Source organism: Camelina sativa, chromosome 19 (assembly GCF_030686135.1).
Source record: "Camelina sativa cultivar CO46 ecotype springtype chromosome 19, ASM3068613v1".
In the NCBI taxonomy this organism is placed as follows: domain Eukaryota; kingdom Viridiplantae; phylum Streptophyta; class Magnoliopsida; order Brassicales; family Brassicaceae; genus Camelina; species Camelina sativa.
Genome location: NC_141898.1, coordinates 3,510,299 through 3,525,090, shown reverse-complemented (window position 1 = coordinate 3,525,090; position 14,792 = coordinate 3,510,299). Strand labels below are relative to the sequence as shown.

Below are 14,792 nucleotides of genomic sequence, written 5' to 3'. Positions count from 1 at the left end.
GCCGCATGACCATCAAGTGGCTAGCCTCGTTGGAACAGGGCTGCGGTTCATCCTTTCAGCTACCCCGTTTTGTTGAGGGGTGTATGCACATGTCTTACAATCCCATTTCTGCTAGGTCGAACAGGGCTGCTACGTCGTCCGCTATAAGCTTCTCAAAAGCAGCTGATGACATGAACTCTCTTGAATCAAGGATGCTACAAAAAAAAAAGGAATTATTTAAGTTAAAATCAAGCATTTGCCGTTTTTACACCCCAAAAAAAGGAAAAAGGAAAAAACAAAAAGAAAAAGGCAACGCAAAGATAGAGATTCTCGCATCTAAATCGTTGTCGACGGGAGAGAGAGAAAGAGAGAGAGAGAAAGTCGCCGTTGTAGTCGCTCCGCCTCTCCGGTTGCCCTTCCGGCGCCGGAGAGGGCTCTGTCCTTTTAGTTTTCTTCTTAGTAGTTCCTTTTCAGTCTCGCTCCTTGTTTTATCGTCGTCGTCAGTTGGGTGACTCTCGAAGGTGGTTGTTCCGGCGATTCCTCGGCGCGTGAAGCAGAGATCCGTCGGGTGGAGGTTGCTGGTGAAGGCTCAGGTGCGGACGTTGGAGGACAGCGTAGAATCTTGGCCAGATCTGGTGGATCTGGGGAGGCGGACTTCGTTTGCTGTTTTGTCACCGGCGGCTTGTGGGTATCGGAGAGCAGTGAGGGCTGAAGTTTTCTTCGACGAGCTTCAGTGGTCGGATTTGGTTTCTTCTTCAAATCTTACCTCTCATTCCAGCCACGGTGGGTCTTGCAGCAAGGGGTGATGTCGTTTGTTTTGTTTTCAGTCCGACCAAGGTTTGTGCATGTCTCGTAACTTGATGGAAGGGATGCTGCTACTTCGAACTTGCACTGCAAGGTGATGATATGCTAATCTATGCTCCAATCTCTAATCCTTAGATGATTAGCATTCTGGTTATTGTATAGTTAGTTCGGAGAACCATCTATTTCGCCGGTTATTGTAGCTTCATAACTTTTAGACGGGTCAGTCGGATGTATTGTTCGTTTTAGGTTTAGGACCGGAACAGTAAAAGCCGGAAAGACCAAGCTTTTCTGACGATGCGCCTCTGGATGTTGAAGCTATTGAGACAAGTTCTACACGTCGATCATGAGGATCTCATAGCTAGGATTTGATTTGTATTCAGTATTGGTTTAGGTCTTCTCTGTGTTAGTATTTGTTTTCGTGTCATAGGATCATTGTAGGTGGTCTAAGAGATGATTTCACTCCGAGTTGTGGTGTGTTATTTATCTCGTTGTGGTTAAAAAATGCAATGGTTATCGATTAGGTAGTGTTGGTTTCGTATGGTGTTCCAGGGTTGTACTTGATCAACCATTGCATTTGCTTTTGGTACAATTCTATAGAGGCGAATGTAATGTACCTTGGATTTGGTTGTAATATCTTGGTTAATGAAAAGTTGATGTTGAGCCAAAAAAAAAAAAAAGGAAAAAGGAAAAAAAGGAGTTACTATTTCGGGATATGTTCTTTGGCCTTCTCAACCATTTCAAATGTTGCATCCAATTGACGGGCCTTGACGGCAGCACGGAGTAACATCTCCTCTCTAAGACGGTAAAGGTCTTGTATGAGTATGGGGTCTGTAATTCTGTCCCATCACCATGGAGATGTTTTACGCGCATCTCATTCATAGCCAATTCCAAGTTGTTTTGTTGTGCTGTCTCAGCAGCAAGTTTCTTTTGCGAATCCGCACATTTCAAATCTAGCTCTTGTCCGGACAAGGTCACCTCTAATTGGCCGAGAGCACCATCATGTATCACCTGATCCGGATCCTCCATTTGTCTTTCCACAAAGCGTTTGAATTTTTTGCCTTTAACATCAACCCATGCTGATCCATTCTTCACCCCTTGTACCGCACTGTTAGCAGCCTGAATCAGGTTATCTGATTCCACAAAAGCTTTACACGTCTTAGCTTTGACACCCATCCACGCATAGCCAGCCTTCACCTTATCAACAACTTTCTTCACCATATCTGATAAGAAAACAGAGAATTCAACAACATCTCAATTCAAGACAACCAAATCTGAAGCATGTTCCCAAAACAAACAAATATAAAACCCTCTCGGCAACCAACCAATTTAACACAAAACATTCGATTTCTTCCCTGAATTAGAATCAGAGAAGAATGACCTCAATTCTTAAACCAGCCAAACAGAAACACTCTGAAACCCTAATTTCTAGCAAAATTAACATATGAAAAAGCAACACAAAACTGAGAACTGAGATCTGGATTCGGTTCAGAGGATTAGGCAAACAAGAAATTAAAAACAGTAACCCCAAAACTCGAATCCAATTCCTAAACAAACGACACAGAAACACTCGAAACCTAATTTTCTAAGAAAGATCATCCACGAGTGTTTGACACGGAACAACAACGAGTTTGATTATTCTCTAAAATCCAATTTATTCTTCCCTAAAAATCCCAATTCATAAAAACCGAAGCATCATATTAGAATTAGATTCCCAGAAACAGAAGCATTACTTGATAATTCGATGGACTTCGTGAAAAGCAGAATCGTCGAGCGAGAAGAAGCTCTTCGTAATAGAAAAGCTATATGAAATTGAACTAGGGCTGGGCAAAAATAATCAGTAACCACCAAATAACCGACAAACCGAACCGAACCGAACCGTATTCAAACCGCAGTTCCTTAAATAACCGAGGAGACATTTTGTATTACATTTTAGCTAATTCCTTGTTAAAACCTTTGCTATTGTGCTTGATCACAATTCACAAGAGATCTCGTTTCCTTCTATGGCTAGTTTTTGTTATAGAACAATCTAGAGTGGGATCGATTCATGTCAAGAGTTCTATAACTGAGCATATTTATATTGATACAAACTGGTAGAGAAGGTACAAAAACACTCCGATGTGGCTAGAGAGAAGAAAAAATAATACTACGAAAGTAGCTTTTCCATCTTTGAGCACTGGAGTGGATAAAAGTCATATTTGAGCTTTGAAAGCATGGTTTGAGAGATGATCATAGGTTTTTGGTTAAGGATCGACTAAACCATACAAAATTGGGACCACTACTCAAGAAGTCAAGATAGAAAAAGTTTTAGTTGCTTGTTGGAAGCCAACGAAAACTGTTTACTAGAAGATGCTCCTTCGTCTTTGCGCTATTGTAACTACTTCTAAAGACAAAAACGTACGAACCAAACTAGAGTTGAATGCAGTATGAGCTGCCATACTACTCCGTATCCATCGCCTAAGAATTGTCGCTATGTTGTACTACTATTTTCGATCTGTCGTCGTCAATGTTTTTTATACAGGAGTTAACACCGTCTTAAAAAAAAAAAAAAAAAAAAAAAAGAAAAGAAAACACCGTCTTTAAAATTTTGATGCAGGAGCAGTAAAGTAAGTGTCATGAATTTTTCAAAAAGCAGTTGTAAATATTTGAACTTTTAAAAACATATACAAGAATACGCTATGTATTAAACAGCTTTTCAAACTAGTTGGTCAACAAATCACACACTATATTATTTACAAATATTTCGATGTTGATCGAGTTAAATTCAAATACTAGTTACTAGACATATTTGGGATGAATATTACTATCACATATTAGTCGTTCATCATCGGTTGCTAATTCGTCTTTTTGATACATTTATTTATTTACAATTCTTCTTCAATAAACCAACCTTTTTTTTTTTTTTTATCAAACTTCAATAAACCAACTTAAGATGCCAATTTTTCTTTTGATGGATTAGTGATTACTCAACTTCTTACTATAGTTGGTATCAGTATTTAATTTAGTAGGCCTTTTAATTTGAATTGATTAAGCAATGAATTTAATTAGATAGCTAAAAACGATACTATATTTTAATAGAAATTGTTCGATAGGAGGATGCAATTGAATCCGGAGGGTTGGATCTTAAATTGGCTGAAGGTAAAACATTAAATTCATCCACAACTAACACTAACGCTCGTGTCCTGTCCTAGCAATCACTCCTCCTCAACTGCCAACCCTAAACTCTTTCCATCTATAAATAACCTCTCAATTCTCTAACCCTAACCACAACACACACAACAACAACCAGAAAAAAGAAACAGAAAGTAACATGAAGTTTCTCTTACTTGCCATGTGCCTGGTTCTTGCTTTGCGCTGTGGTGAAGCAGCCGTGTCTTGCAGCACGACGGTTGCCGAGCTTTACCCTTGTGTCTCCTACGTGGTTCAGGGCGGTGCCGTCCCAGAAAGCTGCTGCAACGGTATCAAAGCGCTCAACAGTCAGGCTCAAACCGCTGCGGACCGTCAAAGCGTCTGCCGTTGCATCAAATCTGCTATCGGAGGAGTCTCTTACACTTCTAACAACCTCAACAATGCTTTGTCTTTGCCTTCAAAATGTGGACTCAGTCTCCCTTACAAGTTCAGCCCATCCACCAACTGCGACAGGTAATAAAACACATATCTCTCTCTTGTGATTACGGATCTTATAATAATAATCTAAACCACTAACTCCTCTTTGTTTCTCTTTAACAGTATTAACTGAGACGAGCAGAAAAATCGGAGAGGAAGCTACTAGTACGAGAGCTCTTAGAACCTAATAATAAATGAGGACATGGTTTGCTAGTTGCTAGTTTTAATCAGTAATGTATCGTCATTTCTCGAATGTTTTTAATATATTATCAATATTCCTATGAATATTCTATCAAAAATTTAAAATTCTCCATGCTAGCTCCCATCCTAACACAAAAACTTCACCGCGAACTGCATTTACTAGCTTCAATAAATGAAACTATGGATCAGAAGTTTCAGAACATAAAGTAAACCTACAGTCTGATATTTTTGTTTCTGTTGAATATAGCAATTCCAATATATGAGAAATAAATTAGTTAATCCGGCAAGTCGACTTTTGGAAAAGTTCAGAAAAGGATATTAAAGTGGTGGTATAATCTTAAAACAAAACTTCTAAACTTTGGTTATTTCGGTCAAATACAGCTTAACTATTATGTTCACCGGAAAACTCTTAAGACCAAACTGAGTTGGTGATTTCTATCTGTGCAAATATGTCAGTTTTAATCTTTAAAACAAATTACGTAGTATATTTATAGTGTTCTTTTTGTATATCTCCAAAATGGAGTCAAATATTTCAACCGAACTGATAAATGAGAAAGAAAGTTTTAAAACAAATTTATTATGATATATTATTATATTTGGTCACATAAAGAGAGAAAATATTTGACATGCAAATTTTGCATATGTAGCTTCATTCTTAGAGTTTCTTACGGCACTAACTTATCAAACACACAATTTGCATTTTCAATCTCAAACATAGGTTTTCATATTACGTGTACGTGAAGAAAACGCTGTGTTCTTTGATATAAAGAGTAATTTTAACCTACAACAAAAAAAAAATGATATGATCTTGAAACAAATATGATATGATTTGGACTTCAGTTCTGGGTTATCATTATGGGCCTAACAAATTCAGTTCATTTGTATAATTTTTTGTTTGAAGTTCTCTTTTCATCTATTCCAACCAAAGAATTTCTAACGGAGGATTTATTTGATAGATTATCTTTTTCTTAGTTTGGTGATTGGTCTCACAAACCAAAAAAATAATCTTACGTATATATATGATTAATATATATATAATCAAACACATCATTAATTGCGAGATACTTTGAATAAAAAGATTGGAAAACCTTTACAACATCTTTTCAAAGTTCGAAACTTGTGCACGAAATCATTATAGAGTACGATAATATTTTAAATAAAATTTGTAGAAGTAGTGAATATTCATGATTTGTCATCAGTAGTATAATAATTAGTCAAACGTGAAAATCATTTTTTTGAGTTATGTGGCTTGTTCAATATAGATCAAATCAAAGTAAGCCAACCCTTATTCAAACCATAATTATATATTCCAACTAAACTAGAAAGAAAAAAATTCTACACATAAGGAGAGAAGGAGACGCCTATACCATAACATTATTAAATTAACAGCATTAGAAAACGTCCATACTAGTGTTCAAAAAATTATTTCAAGTTATTCAATCTTCATAAGTTTTTATTTGATATTGTACTACGTTTTATCAATTTTGATATAAACTACCTACAAAATGGAAAAAAAATTATTAGATGATACTTGTACATAATACACTTGTATAGGTAGACTATACTATATAGAGGTCGCTAGGCAGTTAGATCATGTACATAGTATAAATACATTGTACATACTTCATTTCTAAATTAATCGTGTGAATTAATGTGTTATTGAATTCTCTTTTTTTTTTCTTATCAGATATGGTGAAAAAAGTTGTTGATGAGGTGAAGGCTGGCTACGGTGGATGGGTGTCGAAGCTAAGACTGTTTTCTGACTAATTTCTTGTTTGCCTAATCCTGTGAACCGAATCCAAATATCAGTTTTGTGTTGCTTTTTTATATGTTAATTTTGTCTAGAAATTAGGGTTTCAGAGTGTTTCTATTTTGCTGGTTTAAGAATTGGGGTCATTCTTCTCTGATTCTAATCAGAGAAGAAATCGAATGTTTTGTGTTGAATTGGTTGGTTGCCGAGAGGGTTTTATATTTGTTTGTTTTGGGAACATGCTTCGGATTTGGTTGTCTTGATCCTGTGAATTGAGATGTTGTTGAATTCTCTGTTTTCTTATCAAATATGGTGAAGAAAGTTGTTGATAAGGTGAATGCTGGCTATGCGTAGATGGGTGTAAAGTTTTTGTGGAATCAGATAACATGATTCAGGCTGTTAACAGTGTGGTACAAGGGGTGAAGAATGGATCAGCATGGGTTGTTGTCAAAAGCAAAAGATTCAAACGCTTTGTAGAGAGACAAATGGAGAATCCGGATCAGGTGATACATAATGGTGCTCTTGGCCAATTGGAGGTGACGTTGTCCCAACATGAGCTAGCTTTGAAATCTGCGGATTCGCAAAAGAAACTTGCTGCTATGAATGAGCTGCGGGTGATAGGTTTTCATATTACATACGTGAAGAAAACGTCGTGTTCTTTATAAAGAGTAATTTCATCCTTCAACAAAAAAATGATATGATCTTGAAATAAATTTGATATGATTTGGACTTCAGTTCTGGGTTATTATTATGGGCCTAACAAGTTCAGTTCATGTGTATAATTTTTTTGTTTGAAGTCTTTTTTGTTTTCATCTAATCCAATTAAAGAATTTATAATGGAGGATTTATTTGGTAGATGTATCTTTTTCTTAGTTTGGTGATTGCCTGATTGGTATCACAAACCAAAAAAAATCTTCTTACGTATATATATGACTAATATATATGTATATAATCAAACACATCATTAACGGATGAGATACTTTGAGTAAAGATAGAAAAACCCTTTACAACATTTATTCAAAGTTCCGAAACTTGTTCAAATATCACAACACAAAATCATTATAGAGTACGATAATATTTTAAATAAAATTTGTAGAAATAGTGAATATTCATGACTCGTCACCAGTAGTATAATAATTAGTCAAACGTGAAAATCATTTCTTTTTTTTGTTATGTGCCTTGTTCAATATAGATCAAACCAAAGTAAGCCGACCCCTGTTCAAACCATATATAATTATATATTCCAACTAAACTAAAAACAAAAAAGTCTACTCACATAAGGAGAAAAGTAGACGACTATACCAGAACATTATTAAATTGCGTATCAACAATAACAGCATAGAAAACGTGCATGCTAGTGTTCAAAAAAATATTTTAAGTTATTCAATCTTTCATAAGTTTTTATTTGATATTGTTGGTGTTGGGTTTCGACGATCACAAGGCCCGTAGGAGAAGCCCAATAAAAAATAATTGTTTCCTGCGGCAATAGAATTGTCGCGGGCCCAAGAAAAAGTATCGGATAGAGGAAATGCCGAGTCGAGTTTGAGAGAAGATCTCGGGATCTCGGGATCACGGGCCGAGATCGTGAGAGGAAATTGAGGAGAGAGTTTCAAAGTCTTTTTCCGTTTAAATATCCGAGTGATGATTAAGAAAAGGGACATGTAATTTTCGATTACACAATATAGATAAAATAAATATAAATCCAGTTCGTCATTCTTCATTGTTCTTGTCGATTTCAACCGAAAGTCTGCTCAGATCTTATTTTTTATTCGATTTCATCTAGTTGTTGTTTCTCGTATCAACGGATATTGTACTAAGTTTTATCATTTTTGATATAAACTACCTACAAAATAGGGAAAAAAATATCCTGTTTGAATGATAAGTAACTTTCACTTGGTAAAAATCACCAAAATTGTCAAATTAGTGGCTTACGATACGATATGGCTTGGTTAGCCGAAGTGCCGAACGCTCATATATATGTCACTATAGTTTGTAATGCACATGCACGTGATATTACAAAAGCGAAAGAATGCATCTACAACAAAAAAAAAAAATTCATTGGACAAGTCTAACAAATGGGGGAAAAAATGATGATGTAACTTAGGCTGGTCAAAGCACAAAGCAGTAGAGTCTAACAATGCCGAGAAAAGAAGCGGCAAAGACCAAGAGGAAGCTCCGCCAAAATAGGAAAAAGAAGAATAAAAAACACTTTTAGGAACGAACGAACAATATAAGTCTATGAGTTGGAGTTAAAGTCAAGTAAAACATAAAACTCGGATACATATATTAGCAGCTTAAAGTTTTCTATCTATGTAGTATTGTAATAAGTGAATGAATACGTGAAAGGTTCCAATTGAAAAATCAAAAACCTTATTATATATGAATTTGTGAAAATTTCCATTTGATTATCATAAACTCGAGAAAAAAAGACCACACATGATGATGATAGTGTAAAAAACTGTTAAGTAAAAAATATTCAGGAAGTAGAGGAGATTGGGAGAGAGTGGTTCGAAGGGACCCCACGTGTCCTCTGTTATCTGAATTTGATAAGAGTTTCGTCGCCGCACGCGTGTACCGCGCGTGTGCTTAGAAACCTTTTTTGATAAAATGATTTTTAAGTATTTAAATCTTCTTCCAAAAGAAACGATGTCAGCGGGTCCCACATTAGTGAGGAAGTGACTGAATAAGAACCGTTGGTTGGTTGATAAATCTTGTAATTGAACGGTTACGATGTTTTAGTCAACAAACCTATCTTAAGTTTAGTCATTTGACCCAATTAGAAGAAGATTACCTGTCATTAGAGTAGATACGGCCTATTTTTATTGAACAAGCAAAGACAAAATACTAATTACTACTAGTACTTAATAATTAAAAAAAAAAAAAAGGGACAAAACTAGTTTTCCAAGTTTGACTGAGATGTCGCTTTTCTCGAGGCCCTCCTCTTTACTGGAAATCTAGGCTTTCTCCTCCTGATTTTACAGTTTTCCCTACCTTATCTGTTTTCTGTATTGTTATTTTTATTTTTTAGTTATAAGATACACATTTAAATGGCTATTTCCTAAATCAAACCTAAACTATATAGTGATATTACAATCGGTACAAACTGTTTATATAATATAGATTAGATCTTTAAAAAATAAATAAGCTCATTCGAGTATTAATATTTTAAAATATAATTTAAGTTATAATTGATAAATATATACAATATCTTCGTTAAATAGAAATTTAAATCACAATGATTAAGAAAATAGAGTTGATTATTAAGTAAATTTTTTGATAAAGTGATTGTATTTCATATGATATGTAATTTTTCCAAAAAAAAATGATATGTGATATAGCAAAAAGAATTTTGAGGACTACTCTTTATTTTTTTATATTTTTCTTACAAACAGGTTAAAAAAACTAATAAGAAAAGGCTATTAGTTGGAACAACATCATGTAGAGTTATATCTTTTTGAGCAGCTTCATTGTGTTAATGAGAAAATAATAATAATAAAATGTGAATGAGGTAGATTTGTAGTATAATATTTTTTGTGACGAGGTTATAGAGAGAAAGAAAACAAAAAGTGGAAAGAAAGAATATAAAAAAAGTAGAGTAAGAGAAAAATTCCAAACTAGTTAGCTGAGGAATTGAATTAAGATTTTGGACAAAACTCTAAAAAGATAGTAATATAATAAAATCTTTGGATATCTGTTTTGGTTTGAACTTTGACCACTGCCTCTTTTGAGGTCCCACCAATTTTATTTGTTTCTCTCTCTCTCTCACTTTCCCAAACAGACAGACTTGTTTAGTTTCCTCCCCCTTCTTCTTCTTCTTCTTCCCAGAAATTTCTCATTTATATTTTTTGCATATCTCTCTCTCTCTCTGTAGCTGCAGTCTCCTTAGAATTTTCTTGGGTTCTCTTTGTCTCTTCCAGGTTTGAACTGATTTCTTCTATCTTCCATGTCTGTTTTGATTTTTCTAGATCGAAGACTTCATGTCTTTTTTGTTGTGTTCGGATAACGAACTTTCTCAGGAATAGATTTTGATTTATCCTAAGATTGTGTGTAAATGACAACTTTGGTTTCATCAATTAGCTCACTTTCAAAAGTGAAAAATTGATTTTTTATTTATTTTCTTGAATTGAAAAATATCTATCCAATGATAATGCGATTTTAGAAAATAAAAGTGAAGTTCGTTGTATTACTGGATTTAATTGTCCTTGTCTCTTGTCTCTTTACCGAATTTAATCTAATTGGATATCGTCATTAAACTAATCCAAAGCGTGTCTTCTTATTAGGTTATACAATCTTTGCAGTTTTTGTTGCTGTTTCACTGTTATTGAATTAGGGTTTATGTCCTTTTGCTTGTTGTTGCTTCAAGTTCTAAAATTCTCAACCACGAGATCTGTAGAAACGAATATTTTTATCCAGTTCTACTGAAAAAATTGTTTATTTCTATGGCCAACACATGCACACACACAAAAAAAAACGGATCTGGGTTTTCTAAAAACTGTGTCTTTTTGTGTGATTTGCTAATCAGTTATTATCTTTTGAATCATTTTTCAGGTGAAATTGTGATTTTCTCCTGAGTTTATTATATGCATTCCAAGGCTGGAGTTTATGTATATTAGCATCACAAACAGATATTAAAAGATTGGAAAAAAAGATGGTTTTGGGTTGTTTCCCTTTGAAGAGCAAGAAGAAACGAGGCTCCGTGTCTATGAAGCGGTTTGATCCTGAAGAAAGCAAGCCAACTGCTTTACCTCAGCCACCCAACATTGCAAGTCGTAGTTTACAATCAGCTCCTCCCAGCTTCAGAACTCGAGTGAAGCCAATTCTCTCTACTAATGGTGGAACCGGAGATATGAGTAGCCGGGCAAGAGTGATGTCTGCTCCTTCAAGCATTCACGGTGCTGTCGAACGGGATCTTCTTGCTGGAGTTTACCATGACGAGCAAGATGACCAACCAAGAGATGCTCGTCCTTCTACTAAAGAATCTAGTCCTCAACCGCTTCCGCTGCCATCGCCGAAGACTGGCTCGTCATTGAAGAATTGGGGAAGCTTCAAGTCCTTTAATGGAAACAGCGGTCGGTTATCCGCATCGGGAGCTGTATCTGGACCTTTGCCTTTGCCACCTAGCGCGTCTGTTAGGAGCTTCTCATATGATGAAGTGGCTGCTGCGTGTAGCGCTTTTTACTCTGACCGTTGTGTGTTGGAAGGTCTTTCATCTGTTATGTACATGGCTTCTTTTGGCGATGAAGCTTCGACCTCTGGCTTAAAGAAGGTCGACGCAACTGTTGTGCGACTTAACGTAACCACTCAGGTAACTAAATCTTTGTGGTTATTGTTACCAAGTCTGAGGATATTTATTTATGTGTTTGTTTCCTTAATATTGTTATTCTACAGAGTATCAGAGAGTTCATTAATGAAGTGAACACATTGGCCTCGCTGCAACACCAGAATCTGTGTAAACTGGTAGGCTATCATGCCCGCGACGGTTTGGACACTAGAATGCTGGTGTACGAGAGGCTTGCTCACGGTAGTTTGGACCGGTTGCTGCATGCGAGATCAGATGGTCCTCCACTTGATTGGAACACTAGGATGAAGATTGCTCTTTGCGCAGCTCTAGGTTTAACCTTCTTGCACGAAGAAGGCCCGTTTCAGGTACATTTGTGAATTTGGATGATAACATATATTGGTGACTGAGCCTTTTTCGTATTGATAACATGTTGGATGAACATATTGGTGACTGAGCCTATTTCGTCCTCCGAATGAAACAGGCAATGTACAATGAATTTTCTACTGCTAATATCCAAGTCGACAAAGATTTCAGCGCCAAGCTATCAGGATACGGTTGTGCAGGCCATGCTCCAGAGACAGAGACATCAAACAGTTCAGCACTTGCGAATCTCTCGGTCGAGACGATAGAGAGAGGGCTTTTGACACCGAAGAGCAACGTGTGGAGCTACGGAATAGTTCTTCTTGAGATGCTGACGGGGAGGAAAAACATGGACGGGGCTTACCCGAAAGAAGAGAGGAACTTGGTGAAATGGAGCCGAGCTTTTCTAGCAGATGACTGCAGGCTCTCACTCATCATGGATCCTCAGCTTAAAGGTCGGTTTCCGGCGAAAGCAGCAAGGAGCGTAGCGGATATAGCACAGAAATGTCTGCAGGTGGAGCCATCAGAGCGTCCAACCATGAGAAACATTGTGGATCAACTGAAAGTCATACAGGACATGAAGTACTCGTGTAGGTTTCCGTTAATAGAACCAGCACCTGTCGCTGCAAGGAAACATATGGGAAGATCAAGCAGTCTCAACACCATTATTTGGACCCCAGCGTCAGTGCCACCAAGGTCGAGCTTTTCACCCTCGCCTCCACCACGACAACCGTCGATTTCACCCACAAGGGGAGGAACGGTCATGTTCCCACCAGTGTTTCCGCCACGAGCTTGTTCATCGTTGGAGGAGATGGCCAGGGAAGAGGTTCGGAGATCGTCTTCAGCCAGTGGTAGGAGAACTAGTCTGGAAGGGTTTTGATTTGTTCATATCTCTCTCTCTCTTCTTTCTTCTTTTTCCTATTTGTTTTTATATTTTTGGCGTTGATTTGTTTTTTTTTGGATTCCAAATATATTAAAAAGAAAAAAAAAAGTTTTTTCTTCTTTTTTTGTTTTGTTTTTGCGTTGTTTATAAATCCGGACATCGAGAGAGGGTTTATGCTGTTGTTGTTGTACATAATAATCAACATTTCTTCGTCTTTAGATTTTAATAATCAACCTTTGTACATATCAACACAATTCTTTAAAAGTACATAAATGTTTTGTGTATGGATAAAACCAGTAACGTCATTAACTTTCTCAGTAAAGATAAGATCGTTAAAGATTCACATTATATTTTCCTTTCCTTATTCGCCTTCACATCTTTAAAACTTAACTGAGAAAACGAAAAAGAAACCTTATTCAAGAATCAATCTCTCTGATACGATTCAAATCTTCACAGTAAGCAGCGTCGCATGGCTTCCCCAAAGCGTTTGTTGTTGCCATCGCTGCCACTCGAGATGATAGAAGAAATACTTTACAGGACTCCCGCCGAATCCTTGATCAGATTCAAATCGACGTGCAAGAAATGGTACGCTCTCATCACCAGCGACAAAAGATTCATGTACAGTCACTTGGATCGATCTCCGGAACGGTTCATAAGAGTATATGATCGTCAGATCATGGATCCGGTCAGTGGAACACTCTCAGTTGCATTAATCCCTGAGGAGTTCCGCGAGTCGTATCCGATAGATTCTATGGTTCACTGTGATGGACTCTTGCTATGTACGTGTGAAAAATGGAATTACAGAGAGTTACAATACGCAAAACTCGCAGTTTGGAACCCGGTTTTGAGGAATATGAAATGGATCGAACCGTCGGATATTTACCGGATTACTGATTACTTCGGGTTTGGATACGACAATACTGTAGGATCTCGTGATAACTACAAAATCTTGAGGCTTGTTGTTGGTCCTTGGCGTATTCGTAAAGATGGTTATTCAGATCCAGATTGTGAGATCTATGAGTTTAAGTCTGATACGTGGAGAACGCTTGGTCGTAAGTTTGATTGGGAGGTAGATTTTAGTAAGTGCAACGGCGTGTCTGTGATGGGTAATATGTATTGGATTGCTGTGAAGAAGGAGGAACATTTCATTGTAAGTTTTGATTTCTCCGTTGAAACATTCAAGGAGATATGCGTTTGTCCTTCTTCTTGGGTGACTCGATTGGCCTGTTTCAATGGAGATAGACTCTCTTTGTTACTACAAGCTGAAGAATCAACGGGGATTGAGGTGTGGATGACAAACAGTTTGACTGATGGGGTTGTTTCGTTTAGCCATTATTTCAATGTAACTAGCCCTGATCTCCCACCGTTACATATTCATAGTGAAATGGCTCGGCCAGGATACTCCATCGGCAAGCACAGGAATATAATGCTGTGGTGTGAGGCAAGTGTACAAGAAGAAGAAGAAGATGAAGATGATAAATGGTATATTCGCATCAAGTTTTACGAATTTGATCAAGGTGGGATTACAAAGCAAATCGAGACAGCAAGACATAGACAGTATGACTACTATGATCCGTTTATTTGTAGCTATGTTTATGTGCCAAGTCTCATTCCTATTCCTTAACAGAGGAACAAGAGGTAGAGATATGATGAGTGCTTTTTCGTGTTCTTAAAGGCTCTGTGTAATATTATTTTGTTGGTCTTTGTGTTAGTTGAACATTTGAAATCAACTATGACTCTGTCTGTACAGATGTTCTTGAAATTGACTTCTGGTTTTGGTATTACGATCTTGACAAGTTCATCATGTTCATATCCTTCATAAAATAAAATGAAATTTGACTTCTGGTTTTGGTATTGGTTTTTAACCGGATAATTGAATTGAACCGAAGTACGGTTCGGTTTGTTTTCTGTGTGTTAAATGTTGGTTCAAT

At 36.7% G+C, this 14,792-nt stretch overlaps 3 protein-coding genes across 3 annotated transcripts; all 3 read left to right on the top strand.

Annotated features, from left to right (window-relative positions):
* The first annotated feature begins 3,934 nt into the window (after nucleotides 1-3,934).
* LOC104764567 (non-specific lipid-transfer protein 6-like) lies at nucleotides 3,935-4,685 on the top strand. The gene is made up of 2 exons (XM_010488121.3): nucleotides 3,935-4,422; nucleotides 4,510-4,685. The coding sequence occupies exons 1-2, from the start codon at nucleotides 4,091-4,093 to the stop codon at nucleotides 4,517-4,519; spliced, it is 342 nt and encodes a 113-aa protein (XP_010486423.1). The 5' UTR covers nucleotides 3,935-4,090; the 3' UTR covers nucleotides 4,520-4,685.
* Nucleotides 4,686-10,040: 5,355 nt separating this feature from the next.
* On the top strand, nucleotides 10,041-13,110 carry LOC104764565 (putative serine/threonine-protein kinase PBL1). The gene is made up of 4 exons (XM_010488120.3): nucleotides 10,041-10,254; nucleotides 10,886-11,642; nucleotides 11,726-11,983; nucleotides 12,100-13,110. Exons 2-4 carry the CDS (start codon nucleotides 10,986-10,988, stop codon nucleotides 12,856-12,858), a joined length of 1,674 nt encoding a protein of 557 aa, XP_010486422.2. The 5' UTR covers nucleotides 10,041-10,254; nucleotides 10,886-10,985; the 3' UTR covers nucleotides 12,859-13,110.
* Nucleotides 13,111-13,260: 150 nt separating this feature from the next.
* LOC104764564 (F-box protein At3g08750-like) lies at nucleotides 13,261-14,774 on the top strand. Its single transcript, XM_010488119.3, has one exon. The coding sequence runs from the start codon at nucleotides 13,331-13,333 to the stop codon at nucleotides 14,483-14,485; it is 1,155 nt and encodes a 384-aa protein (XP_010486421.2). The 5' UTR covers nucleotides 13,261-13,330; the 3' UTR covers nucleotides 14,486-14,774.
* Nucleotides 14,775-14,792: the final 18 nt, after the last annotated feature.

Coding starts and splice junctions, on each gene's coding strand:
- LOC104764567 (XM_010488121.3), top strand. CDS start 4,091: ATGAAGTTTCTCTTACTTGCCATGTGCCTGGTTCTTGCTTTGCGCTGT.
- LOC104764565 (XM_010488120.3), top strand. CDS start 10,986: ATGGTTTTGGGTTGTTTCCCTTTGAAGAGCAAGAAGAAACGAGGCTCC. Junction 11,643..11,725: donor GACTTAACGTAACCACTCAG/GTAACTAAATCT, acceptor GTTATTCTACAG/AGTATCAGAGAGTTCATTAA. Junction 11,984..12,099: donor ACGAAGAAGGCCCGTTTCAG/GTACATTTGTGA, acceptor CGAATGAAACAG/GCAATGTACAATGAATTTTC.
- LOC104764564 (XM_010488119.3), top strand. CDS start 13,331: ATGGCTTCCCCAAAGCGTTTGTTGTTGCCATCGCTGCCACTCGAGATG.